Genomic DNA, 15252 nt, shown 5'->3' with positions numbered 1-15252 from the left:
ATCTTGAACTCGGATGCTCTCTTGATGCCATTTTTTTTAAATTATCACTTTAAAACACTCGATTAATTTGTATTTCGTACAATTCGCACGTGAAATTGATGAATGCTTAGTTAATTAGGCCTTTGAGAACTTCAACCAGAGATGATTCTGTAGATAAGCCGCACCCCCGATTTTTGACTTAAATTTTGAGTAAAAAGGTGCAGCTTATACATGGATCTTTACGGTACTTTTAATAGCATTCTGTTTTTATTTTTAACTCTTAAAATTATTTTATGAAAAGTTTTAATTTGTTAATAACATAACTGAGATTGTACACATACATTTGACTGGTTCTAGCAGTTTCAATATTATTCCTGTTCATTATTGTAAAAGAAAAAATTTAAAGATTGAGTTTTAGGAAAGAACAAGCTTAATGTGCATCATGTGCCTTTGATTTAAAAGCACTGTTAGTAATAAAAAAAAGTGACAGTTTAGTTATTTTGTTTATTGCTTTCAAAGTTGTGTGCATTGCATGTCCAACAAAGACTGGGGTTTGTCTAGGATTCATATAAACAAGCAACATGCACACACACACACACACATGTGGTTATAGTTCATTGCTGACGCTGACGCCACTGCAACAATTGAAACCATGTTCAATTATCTTTTGAAGTTAAAATGTCATTGTGACATCTCTAATGACCTGTCAAAATGCAATGGGGCCATTACACCAAGTTCTCTTAATTCCAATAATTATTTATAAACAATGATATGATAGCATTTAAAGGGATTGTGACTTGTGGGGAAGAACTATAATTATGTCAAATCCTTTCTCAGGTAAGTTTCACTTGTACTTGTACTTTATTTAAGAAATAAAAAACATGTTCCGTGTTTCTATCTAGGTATAGAAACATGAGTGCAAGTTTGGGAGAATGAGAAATGCTGTGGGAACACGAAACGATAGGCGAGTGTTTCCACAGCTTTTTTGAGTTCTCCCAAACTTTCGCGAGTGTTTCTATAACTTGATAGAAACACGGTAAACATGTTTTCTATATTTCTTTAAGAGAACACTGCAAGGAAAAAAATAATCACTCGACGTTTATTTTGATCATCAAAATTTAAATTCTCTTTGCTCATGCCATCATTACATCAACAGTTTGTGCTAGTTCTGTGTTTCCATTGAGTTATTAATAGAAGTACGGCGCACGCGCTTTCTTACAAGGTGTTTTCTAAACATAATACACTTCATACACTACATAATGTAGTGTTGTGAACTACCACAAACTGTTGTAAGTCACCTTTAAGCCATTATTTAAAAGTTTGCACTGTACATTACTAACTAAGCTGTTACCTTGCAGCTGCAGAGCCAGACCATGCTGTTCAAGAGGAACCTATTCCCAAACAACCTGAAGCTCACCGTGAAGAAAAAGAAGACGTCAAACATGCACATGTGATATTACCAATAGCAGAGGCTCATCTACCAATATATCATTCAGAACAACATTATCCTGTTATCGTAAAAACAGAGGATCTCCCTCCTCTAGCAGGACCGATTGTAATTTCAGAGGAGAAACTGCCAGTGGAACCTCAGATTGTTGCAGATGACAATTTGCCTGTACAACATGAACAACAAAGTCATGAACAGGAAGTACGAGAAGAAACTCCAGCACAAAAGGAAAGTGTAGTCCCTGATCAGGAGCAAACTGTATTACCTTCTCAAGAAGAAATCACAAGTAGCACTTCGCATCAACCAGGTTATATTGAGGAACAAACTCAAGAAGAAACCCGAGATGAACAAATTCAAGAAGAACAAATCAACAAGAACAAATTCAACAAGGACATATCCGACAGGAACAAATTCAAGAAGAACAAATGCAACATGAACAAAGTCAAGATGAACAAATTCAACAAGGACTTTCAGATGCTCCTTTGCCTGATCAGGAACAATTTACAACAGCTGAAGACTCGTCAGTCCCATGGATGCAAGAATCTACACCAGACAATGTACAACAGTCAGATGAGTTTTACACACCTGAGGAACAAGTTATTCCACAATCGCACACTCATTCTCAAGAATACCAAGAAGAACCTTACGAAGACAATGAACCGTGGGAGATGGTAGATTATCCTCCAGCGGAGGAACAAGAGAACTATTTTCGTCCTGAGGACAATGTCGATGAATCTCGACAGGAGGAGCTGGAGATGCCAAATGAGGGGTATGTACCACAGGAGGCTGAGGAAGAAGCTGAGTACCAGTATTACGAGGATGAGCAGAGGATGGACGAAGACGTAGATGAACCACAGCCTGTACAAGTATGTATATTGAACTGTAAATACAATGAAATTCTGATTTCTCAAACCCTTGGCAGGGCTGCAAATAATTTTTTTCACTAGAAAGGACATATGTCCTACTAAGACACCATCCTGGTCAGACAAAACAAAATTGTGGTCAGTATTTATCGTTACCATAAAATGATTTACGATAAAAAAAATTGTTTGGACATCATGTCCGACCACACTTGGGACTTCATCGGACATGGGCTTATTTTGGTCGGCCAATGCATGACCGATGACCGACTGTTATTTGCAGCTCTGCTTGGTTACCTGATGTTCCTGATATCTAACTCAATCCAAAACTACCTTATTATAGGAAATTAACGCCTGTGTAAATTAAGGTATTTGAAATTAACGCGACATAAATTAACGCGAATCAAAGGAAATATTACTTCCCAATAAAGGAAATTAACGCGAAAGAGAGGGTAACATTTTAAAATGAAGGAAACTTACGCGATGCACACAAAGGAAAAACACTTGTTGAGACAACAGGACAAGTTATTTTCAACACTAGGTGAATAATCCGAGACGGAAACAATGTTTGTGATACTAAACCCAAACGTATGGGTTAAGCGAAGGAATCTGACTGCTTCGAGCGTCCACCCTGAATAAATAATGCTTTTCCTAGGAGAAAAGAACGTCTGGACTGTATCGAAAAATTGGGGCCAAAATAATGGAAATTAAGGTCGCGGAAATTAGCGCTCCACTTAATTAACGGCGCGGAAATTAACGTTAACAAAAATTAACGCGAATATTAACACAAATCTTTGAAATTTGTGTTATTTCATGAAGCGTTAATTTCCTATAATAAGGTAAGTTGTTTCCTTTTCCTTAGTCAAATATTGCAGTTTTACTCCTGATTTCTCAAACTCTCTGATTACTTGAATCATTTTTTTATTTCACTTGGAGGTTCAAAAGTTGGGATTCCACTAATCAAATCCTGCATCCCCAGCTCCATTAATTTGAAGTGTTTTTACACCCGCTTTCATTGTTAATGTTGGTTTCATGCAAATGAGCCCACAAGTTCAGAAGGTCGTGCTAGTAGGCTGTCATTTGCGGATTTCAGGTGGGATGGGCAAATTGGGGACTGGTCACCCATGATATGAACAGAATCCAATTTCAGAATGGCTCTAAAAGATTACACCACACTTTTGAGAATTACGTTTGCCAACTATGAAGATGTTAGATTTTTTGGGCTACTGAATGACATAATTCCTTTCCTTTTTAGAGCAAAGACAAGAAGAAAAGGAAAAAGAAGAAGAAGAAAAAGAAGAAGCTGATTGAGGTGTGTTCTGTTAATAATGTCTTACTTCTCCTTAAAGTATTAGTCTTAGATTTTTTGGTTAATTACATTTAGAAGGCTTTTTAGTCTTGCCCACTGTTGCTGCCTGTGCGACTGATCCACACATAAAGTTGATTATTTTGCAATCAGTTGCCAAGAGGTGTTGTCTACTTGATTTCAAACTTCAGTTCATGATACAAGGTTGATCTGCCACCAGGTTATTTACTTCCTGGGCAATACATGTATCTGTATCTGTTCTCACAATTATATTATTTCAATTGTCAAGGGTACCTTACGGAGGCATGGTGGTGTAATGGTTTGATAGCGTTGTGTTGTTCTTGGGCAAGCCACTCTACTTTCAAAGGGCTCATGTAGGTGTATCAAATATGTGATCATAGAATACTAATGCTTGGGGTAACCTGCTAAGGACAGATGTCACACTTCAACCAGTCTATCAATGTTCTGAACTGACAAGTTAATTTTCCTAGGGGGGGGGGGAACTCCTTTATGAAATGGATGGGGATGCTTGTCGGAAATTTTGAAAAGAACCCCTAAAAGTGACCAATTTGGGTGTGGCTCAAACTTTTCTTGACCCCTAAAATATACCAAAAAACTAAGAATAGAATTTATATTTGTATATTTCTTCCTGTGTAACCCTAAACAAGACCATTATGGCTAAAAATATTGGCGTTTTGCCCTGGACACCCTAAGCGAGACCAAAAATCCGAAATTTACACCTTAAGCGAGACGGCGAGCATCCCCGTCACTTTCAGGGGTGTTACTTTAATTTCAGAGCTACCTGTTGCTGCTCTTAGAGACTTGTGTTGAAAAAAAAAAGTGTAAAGAGGTTTAAATTTATCTGTCTTTTTTTTCTATTCTCCCAATTGTCTTCACTTGATGTAGTTTGTTCAGGAGCAGCCAGATGATGTAGAAGAAACAGATCAAGTAGAGGTGGAATATGTCACAGAGTCCATCAGTCCACTGGATCCTAACTACAGAGCATTTGCCAAGATCTTTGAGGCATTCAAGGTACTGTCTTATTCCTTCTGTCCACACCAATCTTTGCGTTTTTGTTTTATACACATGGAAAGCAAAACTCACTAGCTAGCCAGATGTTACGTTTGTTTTAAAGTCGGATGGGTGGGTGGGTGGGTGGATGTTCTAAAGTTAAGTTTTTCTAGTGGTAAGTGAAGTTCCAGTGGCTACTGGCAGTAATGTTATCAAAAAGAAACTCCAAATTAATGCAGATCTATAGGTGAATCGTTTAAACAGAAATCGGCACTGATAAGCCAAGTTTTGGCTGCAAAGAGCCCTAGAATTTGAAAGAATTGTCAGATGTTACTCCTACCTCACTGTGTATAATTAAATTCTGTATAACAACTGTAGATTTGTGGTTTTCCTGAACTGCCATAACTAGCTCTGATAGCCTAGCCCAGGTTACTACTGCAGGGGTTTCATTAAAGCCCAGGCACAGGGCAAATTGGCCAGTTGTGAGCAGGACTTTGCCTGGCTGTTTTTAACATCTGGACCAACTTCTGTTTACCAAAGAGGGCAGGACCTTGCTGATACTTTGCTTGGTGCTAAACCCTGATGCTCACCCGCTCCAAACCTTTATGAATCCCCTGCTAAATTGACCCTCTGAGGGAAACAGCATTTGCTCAAGGCTAGCTTTTGTGTGCTATGGTATTTAAAAAGACTGTGTCACGGCTGAGTGAAGTTTATTCTATTATTCATTTTGCCAAATACATGTACTCGCCATGAATCCTAATGTTTGTATAGGAGTTACTTCTGTGGATCAAAAAGACACAGCCATAACTTCATTGAAGCCAAATTTGTCTGTCGGACAGTAAAATTTAAAGTTACAAGCAAACAAGATTAACTTGGAAAACTGTTCAGCCCAACAATATTTCAAAAACCCATATCGCAATCTGTTTCAATCTTAGTCACTTTTGGCTATCCGTACCTTCTTTTGTATTAACTGTGTTATTGAAATGTTCTTTCACTGTTTTATGAGGTTATTTTTATAATTCACTGAATTTGATGGACCTTTTTCCATGCATGCCTAAATTTGGCTAAAATCTGTGACGCAGTCCCTTTACCATTTGATAACAATTCTCCCTTTCATTGAAATAGTTGTCAGATCCGGTTGAAGATGAAGCAGCACAGAAAAAGACAGACAAAAAGGAAGAAACTGTAAGTAAAACTGCATTGTAAATATTTTGTAATTTTTAGATAAATTTTTGTTTAAGGCTGTTTCATGTTTAATTGCAGGTGGAGGCAAAGAAAACTGAAGTTAAAGATCTCACAAAGGATGACGATGACGATGATGATGATAGCGAGGATGAAGACACGGTGGTAAAAAAAGACATTGTTTTTTTTTTTTAATTCTATGTTTTTTGGTTGTATGTAATTTATAATACAGAGCTCTGCATTTTTTAATTGTGTTTTAGAAAAAAGCTGAAGATGAACAACCTAAGCTTTCTAAGAAGAAACTCAGAAAGATGAACAGACTCAGTGTTGCCGAACTTAAACAGGTTTGTCAAGTTTTGAGCACAGTAGTTCTTAATAATTAATTTTAGTACTCAGCACTCTCACTAAATGTGGGAGGTGTGGTTGCCTAATGGTTAGCACGCTGGACTCCGGATCGAGCGGTCCAGGTTCCAGCCTTGGCCAGGGTCACTGGGCAAGACACTTTATGAGGTTAAATGCGATTTAACCAAGTTAAATAAAGCAATTTAACCAAGTTAACCACAACGAGTGGGTAGTCAGCTGTCCTGGTGGTCAGCGGTTACTAGCTCTTGTCAGGCTCAGTGCGTTGCGCTCTCGGACATGACAGCGTGGTGTCGGCTCTTCGTTCCATGGAGGGTTTTCAGGAATGTTTTGCGAGTTTTTCCCCTCCCTCCCTCCCTTCCCTGCTTCTTGTTATTAGTTATAAATTCATTTTTCCACTGATTTAATCAGTGTGACGGGTGTCTGTGTGTGGGGGCTCATGGCTGTTTTGTTGGGATTGCCAGCCTTGGCAGCTTTATTCTATCTGGGGAGGGCCGGCTGACCTCAGTGGAGGCCCTCCCGGGTATCCCAGGCACCCATCCTCCATATTTACGAGGCAGTGGTTAAACTCTTATAGCACCTCTCTCCCCCAAGTCTATATTAAATGGTTACCCACGAATTCAATGCTGAGGGATAACCCTACAATGGACTATTATCCCATCCAGGGGGGAGTAGAAATAGTACTTGTAGTCGCTTCATGCTAAACCAGGATAAGCTCTGGCCTGATGGGCTGCTTGGCTTGTATGCACTCTCACTAAACACTTGGTAAAAGGTGATGCAATGTAAAGAGGGAGGGAAAAGTTATGTTTTGTTGCATTTCTATTTAATACATTTTTGTTTTACTAATATTGTTTCTCTACAGTTGGTTCCTCGACCTGATGTAGTTGAAATGCATGATGTTACTGCCCAGGATCCTAAGTTCCTTGTCTTCCTAAAGGTAAATTTATTTCCATCCGAATGTTAAGAGTGGTTACAAGTCTGTAACCTTTTTCCCACACCATGTTTTGACCTTCTTTTGGGTGAAACATTTGTGTAACTATACTAAAATTATATATTTGTTAACGTTTATGTTTATGAACAGAAAAACAAACTCTATTCCCCACACTTGATGATTTACTGTGCATTTGTCTTGTTGCTCAGTGAAAGCATTTTCTTGGTGGGAAGAGCACATTAAGTTGGCATTACTCATTCCTATGAGAGCAGATCATTCAACTGAGCTTGTAGATTACATTGTCAACACATTACTTGTAAAACCATAGTACATAAACATGTCTGACACTATGTGGCTGTAACTTAGTTGCCATGGTGAGCCAATATTGGAGTTCATGATCAGTAATCATTTTTTCGGCTAAATCAGGTGGATACAAAAATTAATTTATTGAACAAATTGTTTATCCCTACATTTTTCAGTCATGCCGGAATTCAGTCCCTGTTCCAAGACATTGGTGTTTCAAGAGAAAGTATCTTCAGGTAAGGTTGCAAAGCTCTGATTGTACCGAGCAACTTTCCAGAGACACATCTTATTTGCTGAGCAAGTGTCTTTTCTCTGTTCAGTTTTTGTGTATCTGGGAGAGAAATCTGAAGGCATCTCTACATGCAGGGCTAGAGAAAACTCAATTATCCTTGCACCTTACAATGCCTTTACATGTAAATCAATTATTATGCTGTCAAACTGATTATTTTATTATGCGTCCACTTAATGTTCGACTGGAGTTAAGGTAAAAATTGTACTGCTTGATATTAAAGCGCTTGCTTATTGCATATTGTAATTCATTTTAGGAAGAAGATTTTTAGCAACATAGTTGCCACTTGTAAATTTTAAATGCCTACTGATTTTGACCGTCTCACTGGGGGCTGATCTTTCAACTTAAAAAACTGGTTTTGCTTAATACCAACTAATAGGCCACCCATAAATTCTCTTGCAAATTGACCAGTAGTTTTTGAGTGTTAAAACAATAAACAAGGTCACAATGTTATTGCTTTTGTAGTGTGCAGCTTGCTCAGATTGACAATTTATCAGAAATATTCCATTTTAACGTCCAAGGTTTTCATTTATCAATTTGCACAAAATTTTTTCAAGTGGCCTATTGGTTGGAGTAGTCACCCTGTTAACTCTTAAAAGCATTAAATATCAAACCAACATACTAAGTTACACACAGTCTTTAGCAACTAACATGTACATAGCACTTTGCCCTTTGAAATTAACTACATCATACTCATATGTATGATTCTTGCTTACAGGGCAAAAGAGGTATTGTGAAGCCACCATTTGAACTGCCAGAATTCATTAAGGTTTGTATTGTATTCACTTCATCCCATTGTGAGGAATTTTACACGTTTGAGTCAAGTTCCTGAAAAAGGTTCTTATCTTCTTCTATTAAAAAGTCATGTTTAATTTTGTTTCGTACTTTGCTTTGTAATAGTGAAACAATGTTTTAGAATAAGTGTAAAGTTTGACTGTGACAATTCCATTTCAGTTACTTTGATCAATGACAAAATCAGAATGTAGTAATTTATTGCAAAGGCAATTGTTTGCATTGTCCTTGGTGGTTATAATAATTTTGTATATTTTGTTTTGACAGAAAACTGGAATCATGGAAATGAGAGAAGCAATGCAAGAGAAGGTAACTCCTGAACACTAAACCATAAAACAAATTAATAAAAATTTGGGTCTCGCAAAAAAGTGATACAGCTATTGGTTAACTTGTATACGATTATCAAGAACATACACAGTTCTGACCCAAGTTGCTGCAAGCCTTGACACAGGGTTCGTACAAATTCTGCAATTCTTTGAAAAGTATGGAAATCTGCAAACTAGTTTTCCAGACCTGGAAAAAGTATGGAAAATAAAGAGAGTCTGGAAAAAAATGGAAAAAGTCTGGTTGAAAAGTGATTGAAATCTTTGTCAGCAAGTGGAATTTCACATAGATTTTGTCTTAGCCAAAATGTTCAATGGCAGAATCTCGAGAACTCTCTCCACCCTACCCGCTTGTTCTTAGCGCTTTTGATCTTTTTTTCATTGTAACAATTTTAGCAATTTATCTATTTTTAGCAAGTAGTTTTAATTAGCGTTTTTTACCTCAATATAGTTTTAATATTTTTTTCTACTAGTATTAATGTTTTATTAACACACGACCCCACAAGCTATGTAGCTTTTTATCCCATCGTGTCTAAATAAAGGTTTTGTTGTTGTTGTTGTTATAATTTTGTTTTTCCGTTGTATTGCGGTTACTGTTTCATTTTGGTTTTCAAGGTTCTTGGGGTGTAATTTGACTTTAAACTTTGAGTCTGGAAAAAAGTAAATAATGGTTTGGAAAAGTATGGAACAAGCCTTGAATTTCGTACACAAAAATGTGAACGACCCTGTAAACAGCAGACCAGCTTCTTTGCTGGCAGGCCACTCAAACAACGGAAACAGTTTGTTTCAAATAAATATGGCATTGTTAAGAATGTCAACTGGTGGAAGACTGAATATTTACACAACCTAGCCAAAGTGTTGAACTCAGCAATTTTATTGCTGAGAAGAAATCTGATTAGTGGCAGGGCGAAGGGCTTGCACACAACATGACCAACGCCCATACCATTTGGAGTATTAAAATAATAATTATTGTCTATACAAGTAGACACAAATGTGTACTGATACATTTTCTTTTCATCACAGGAAGATCAAAAGACAATGAAAGCGAAGATGAGGGAAAAGGTAAAATGTTGTCAATAATTTAATGTAGAGCTTTGTTCATTGTAATGTTCAACAACCCTCCAAGTTAAGACCATTTTAGTCGCCATGGCGACTAAAATTTTGGAGCTGGCGACTAAACCGGAACCAAAGTCGCCAGCCTGGCGACTAAAATTGAGAAGAAGGATTGAAAGCGTGATCTTAATTTAGCGACTAAAATTTTTCACTGGCGACCAAACTTGAGCAGTCGGTGGCCAAATGGCCACTAAGGAAAAAAATAAACTTGGAGGGTTGTTCAACATAATTACTATAAAGCAATTTTCAATTGAGTGTCATAAAACCAAAACCAAAGTAATTACTCTGGCCAATCACAAAGGACACAGACAATCCAGTTAACCAATCAAAACTCAAAGCAAATACATGTAGCCGGCACGAAGCGCGGGAAAACGTGCGCGAGCGAGTCACGATTGGTTTTGGTTTTATTCTTAATTGGCTGAGAAAGTGGCGCGAAAGTTTTAAACCAATCGCTAAGCGTAGTAATGCAAAACCAAAGCAAACGCAATTTACTTTCGACACTCAAGTGAAAACCGCTCTAACAGAATAAATACATAAAATGACTTCACTATGTATATGAAGTATGGTCACAATTATTTGATGTTGTTTTGTAGGTCAGACCAAAGATGGGCAAGATTGATATTGATTATCAAAAACTTCACGACGCGTTTTTCAAGTGAGTCTATTTTTTAACTGTCATCTTTTTTATCTTTATTTTCAGTCTCTTCCAGTTAAACAGAACTGTAGTAGAAAAAGATGAATTTTAGATGACTGTTACATTTTGCTTTAGTTTTGAACGGGACAAAGAAAAACTGGTGCTAATGACCATTTTCTCACTTGTTCAACGTGTCAATTGGGGCACAAAGAGGATTGATCTGAGCTACCTGCAGAAAAATGTTTGCGGGCAGTACTGTCGATTTGCTGATCATATTTGTATGATTCTTTGCAGATGGCAAACAAAACCCAAGATGTTAATACATGGTGATCTTTACTATGAGGTCAGTTTTGTGTGTTTTTTTTTTCATTGCTATTATTGATTTCAATTAATAATAATTGATTAGAATTTTATTGATCCTTTTACTTTGTACGTTACATTAATGACTTCCACTTTCAAATGAAAAGTTAACGTTACTTTAAATATAACCATTATTTTATTTTTTTGGTGTTTAGTTTAAAAAACACTAAGCAATGATAAACTTCATGTACAAAATGCTTTTACTTTAGAACAAAGTGCCGTTTGATGGCCTTCAAAGAGTCAAGACAAAGTTTTCTTCCAAGAGGCGTAAACCTGCCTTTGCGCATTTTACGATACTTTGACTCTCTGTGTCTGACTGCAACGTGAAACTAAGCCTTTACGATTTAGAGCAGATAACAAATGCTACTTTTCGGCCAGAGTTGGCAGAGTTACATCCCATCCAGGGGGAGTAGAAATACTCCTAGTCGCTTCCTGCTCTTGAAACCGGGATAAGCTCTGGCCTGATAGGCCACTAGGCTCGAACATAGACTTTACCTTAACTGATGTATGTTTTGATAATCAGGGAAAAGAGTTTGAAACAAGACTGAAAGAAAAGAAACCAGGAGACCTGTCAGATGACTTAAGAACAGCTCTTGGTATGCCGATTGGTCCTAACAGTCAACTGGTTCCACCGCCATGGTTAATAGCCATGCAGAGATATGGCCCACCTCCCTCCTACCCTAACCTAAAGATCCCTGGACTGAATGCACCAATACCTGAGGTAAGACGGTGCTCAATCGTTAAGGAGCTATATGCCGCGAAGGTTGAGATGGATTTGGGGAAGGAACTAAAAATTTCATTTAGGCTTAATTTATCAAGATGTTTTCTCTGTGACATATAGCCCCTTGAAATCTGTCGTTTTCAAGGTTGGCACAGGTCAGGAAACGGTCAGGGCAAAATAAAATTCATGAAGGTCAGGGAAAAGTTGGGGAATTTTATTTTGTTTCAGGGGGAAAAAATTGACATTTTGAAGGAAAGTCAGGGAAAATTGAAATTATAACACCTCTAGGCCGTTACTTATTTGGTCAGGAGAATTTTATATTTATCAGGGAAAGTCGTGGGATTTTTATAAGTGAGTTTGGCAACGGTGGTTTTGCTGATATTGGCTGATTGATTGATTGCCATTTGACATTTAAAATCCTCAAGAGAGAGACTGGCAATCTAGTTACCTCTCAGACTCACACTGACAAAGGAAAGATTGAGTGACAAACCAAATGGAAGTCTGCTGGCGAGCATTGTTCTTCATGCAGTGTCCATAGTTTCCATTGAGCACAGAAGAAAAATAATGCCAAATTGATCGATTGATCACACTTGAGAATTGGGGAGCTCAAGCAAACATGATTGAGATCGTCGCCAAACAAAAGGTTTATTTAAATGCGCAGAATAATAGCTCAGCATGTGCGCTTTAAATCTTGGTATACTTCTTGGCCGTTCTCTCAGAAAAACAACATGAAATGACTAAATTCTGCGTATTTTGGGGAATGTGAACGCGATGGCTAAATTTTTGTATTTCTATTTGGGTTGAACGCTCTCTTTTACATTTTCATCTGGAGCAAGTTCCTTAACCAACAGATACACTGAGAGATTAGGGAGTTAAATATAAATCCATTTTTCACCAGGCGTTGTCCTCGGCGTCGCCGGCGTCATTGCTTAAGCTCCCTATTAACAGATTTATCATTGTGTTGTTTCCAGGGTGCCTCGTTTGGTTACCACGCAGGAGGTTGGGGCAAGCCTCCAGTGGATGAGCAAGGTAAGCCTCTCTATGGTGACGTGTTCGGTATTCAGCAGCAGGAGGCTCCTGTGGTGGAGGAAGACGAACAGATTGAGAGCCAGCCCTGGGGTGAGCTAGAGTCCGAGTCTGAGGAGGAGTCCGAATCAGAGGTACGTGACACTGTGTCACGCAACTTTTTGTGAATTTTTAGAAAAGTAAAGGAGCTATGTCACGGTGTTTTAAGCCATTTTATGACCTTTGGGGAGGGGGGGGGGGTACTCCCATAAATTTCGGATAAGGTGTGCCGAGAAGGTTCTTAAACCCAGACCCTATTTTTAAAGGATAAAGAAAGTGAAAATTGGTACCCCTTTTAAGGCCCAAAACCGAAAAATGACACCGCATTCAAGGGGAGGAGAAGCGTTCTTCAAGTGTTACTAATACTTGTTCAGATTGAAGATACCTTTTTTGTTTCGTTGAGCTGGGCGTTTATTTTAGCTAATAGAATTTAGGTACCCTATCTAATGATCACACCGGGAACACAATGCAAAAATGACACCCCATTTTAAGGACCGAGAACTTCAAAAACCATACCCTATCCCGTGGCACATACCTATATAGCCCATATATGGGAGTACCCCCACCCAGGTTTTCTGAAAGAAACCTTAACAGTAATAGCTTTCTAATGTAGCGAGGTTCTCAGTTGAACCCGTTACCCGTCATGTTTTATACCTGTCATGAGTGTCACTGGAAAGTGTTACGGCTGCAAATGCAATGCAGTAGGTAGATTAGAGTTACATAGCCTTTGGCCATAGTTCCCTGTTACGAGTGAAAACCTCACAGCAACGGCAGCTAAAATTGCTATTGAGAACCCTGTGTAGTACTACAAAAACACCAACGGAGTAATAAAAACCTAAAAATTAACAAGGATGGTTTCAACTGATGAAGATTAATGATTACAGATGACAAACTTGAAAAAAAATTGCCGATTTTTTCATGATGCGTTGTCAGTGACGTAGCTGCTATAAATATCAGAAAATTAACATACAGGCTAATTGTAACGGGTAAAATGAAGTGCTGGAATTTTTTTCCTGTAATAATACACTTGAGCCATGAATTCACTTGTCACCTTCCCAGCTGTAATTCTGTTGTCACGCAACGTTTCTGCTTCTTATTGATAACCGTTGCGTGACACAACAAATAACGGTTGCAAAGGAGTGTAAGTAAGGTTTTTATGTCAAAATTGTTATGTTCCACTCAATATGGATATTTTTTTAACTGCAAATGTTATGCCCAGAACATTCCATTTGAATTCCAACCAAAATGTCTACAATTTGAGGGCACATGGAAAGTAAGCTAAAAATAATGTCTCAACATTACCTGTGTAATTCACTTTCAGGAGGAATCTGAGGAAGAAGAAGATCAAACTGGTCTCATGACACCAGCTGACACGTAAGTTATACAATCTGTGTCCTCGATTACTGTTTCCAGTGCACAAAACAAATACGTTTTTCCTCGAAGAAACGCTGTGTCGAAAATTCCTGGTTTTCATAATCGATACCAGCATTATTTGTTAAAATAACCCCAAGGCTTCTATGAAGTTTTTTAAGGTTGTAGATTAATTACCCTGTGTTATCCCGGTTTTTCTAAGGGGCAACTGAAAAAAAAAAGGGGGGGGGGGGGAGTGACATGACATGAAACAACTTTGGCGATAAATACATTGTAGAAACCCACTCAAAGACAAGTTGATTTGATCTTTCCTTGCAAACCTATTCATTGCATATTTATATTTGTACGTTGTTCTGTGAGGACGTTAGTAAGTTGAGGAAGGAATAGTTGTAGAGGTTAGGGCTTATAGCTTCGGAATATGTTACATTGGCAGATAGGCCTAACCGAGGGGGAGGGCGTGCTTATAAGCGGGGCCGTGGGAGGGGGGCTTAAATGTTTATATTGCGGAAGTGTTAACTGTTAGTTTTCTTTGTGCGTTATGTACAGCGGTCTCATCACACCTAGCGGGCTGACGTCCATACCAGCTGGCATGGAGACACCAGACATGATCGAGCTGCGAAAGAGAAAGAACATCGAGGAAGCTATGGAGACTGGTGCCGAGCAACAGACACTGTACACGGTGCTGCCTGAGAAGAGAGTCAATGTCGGCGCCGCCATGATGGGATCTGCGCATGTGTATGACGTGGCCGCGGTACGTTATGATAAGTAGTAGTGGTACATTGGGATGTTTTCTCTACGCAGCACGCACCTTGTTTGGTCCGAACCTGTGAGAATTTATTTGAAACGAAGTTGCTGCTAGGGGTGTTTTTCTGTTAATGTAAAGTAACGGGATATGTCAAGGGCACTGCTGTGGTAGCTCTCTTCCACACTGTGCCAAAAAAAAAAATCGGGCAAGTTGCAGCTGGCAAAACGGGAAAAGGAGAGTGGACCTTTCCGCAGCCTCTCTAACCTGCACTCAGGCGTTCTTTTTTCATCGCGGCCGCGGTTGAGCGACAAAAGAGACATTTAGCTACAGGTTTTTTACTTTAACGGCAAACCGCAAACGGCAGTTTAAGGTTAGTTGTTTGGCGTTTGAGGTATCATGAACTCTACCGGTTTAGCTAGACGTCTTCAACCTCGAGCAAATTCGAGTAGAAAACAAGTTA

The 15252-nt window shown here is 38.5% G+C and overlaps 1 protein-coding gene across 2 annotated transcripts in view; it reads left to right on the top strand.

The window, feature by feature from the left end:
* The first annotated feature begins 1705 nt into the window (after window positions 1–1705).
* LOC144636026 (splicing factor 3B subunit 2-like) overlaps window positions 1706–15252 on the top strand; it is a 59158-nt gene continuing 45611 nt past the window's right edge. Inside the window, exons 1-17 of one of the 2 annotated variants that reach the window (XM_078495164.1) lie at window positions 1706–2292; window positions 3542–3598; window positions 4499–4624; window positions 5729–5788; window positions 5867–5950; window positions 6046–6129; window positions 7008–7082; window positions 7556–7615; window positions 8387–8437; window positions 8728–8769; window positions 9807–9845; window positions 10490–10551; window positions 10825–10873; window positions 11414–11611; window positions 12583–12771; window positions 13998–14050; window positions 14594–14821. In XM_078495164.1, the coding sequence (XP_078351290.1) occupies window positions 1852–2292; window positions 3542–3598; window positions 4499–4624; window positions 5729–5788; window positions 5867–5950; window positions 6046–6129; window positions 7008–7082; window positions 7556–7615; window positions 8387–8437; window positions 8728–8769; window positions 9807–9845; window positions 10490–10551; window positions 10825–10873; window positions 11414–11611; window positions 12583–12771; window positions 13998–14050; window positions 14594–14816 (1893 nt within the window). In that variant the 5' untranslated portion in view covers window positions 1706–1851 and the 3' untranslated portion in view covers window positions 14817–14821. The remainder of the gene's footprint in view (window positions 2293–3541; window positions 3599–4498; window positions 4625–5728; window positions 5789–5866; window positions 5951–6045; window positions 6130–7007; window positions 7083–7555; window positions 7616–8386; window positions 8438–8727; window positions 8770–9806; window positions 9846–10489; window positions 10552–10824; window positions 10874–11413; window positions 11612–12582; window positions 12772–13997; window positions 14051–14593; window positions 14822–15252) is intronic. The other variant, XM_078495163.1, reaches the window with a different exon arrangement.

The sequence above is a fragment of the Oculina patagonica genome, chromosome 13, assembly GCF_052425735.1.
Source record: "Oculina patagonica isolate OP01 chromosome 13, crgOcupat, whole genome shotgun sequence".
NCBI classification, from domain to species: Eukaryota; Metazoa; Cnidaria; class Anthozoa; order Scleractinia; family Oculinidae; genus Oculina; species Oculina patagonica.
The sequence above is the reverse complement of the archived record's forward strand: the minus strand, read 5'-3'. Positions and strand labels throughout refer to the sequence as shown.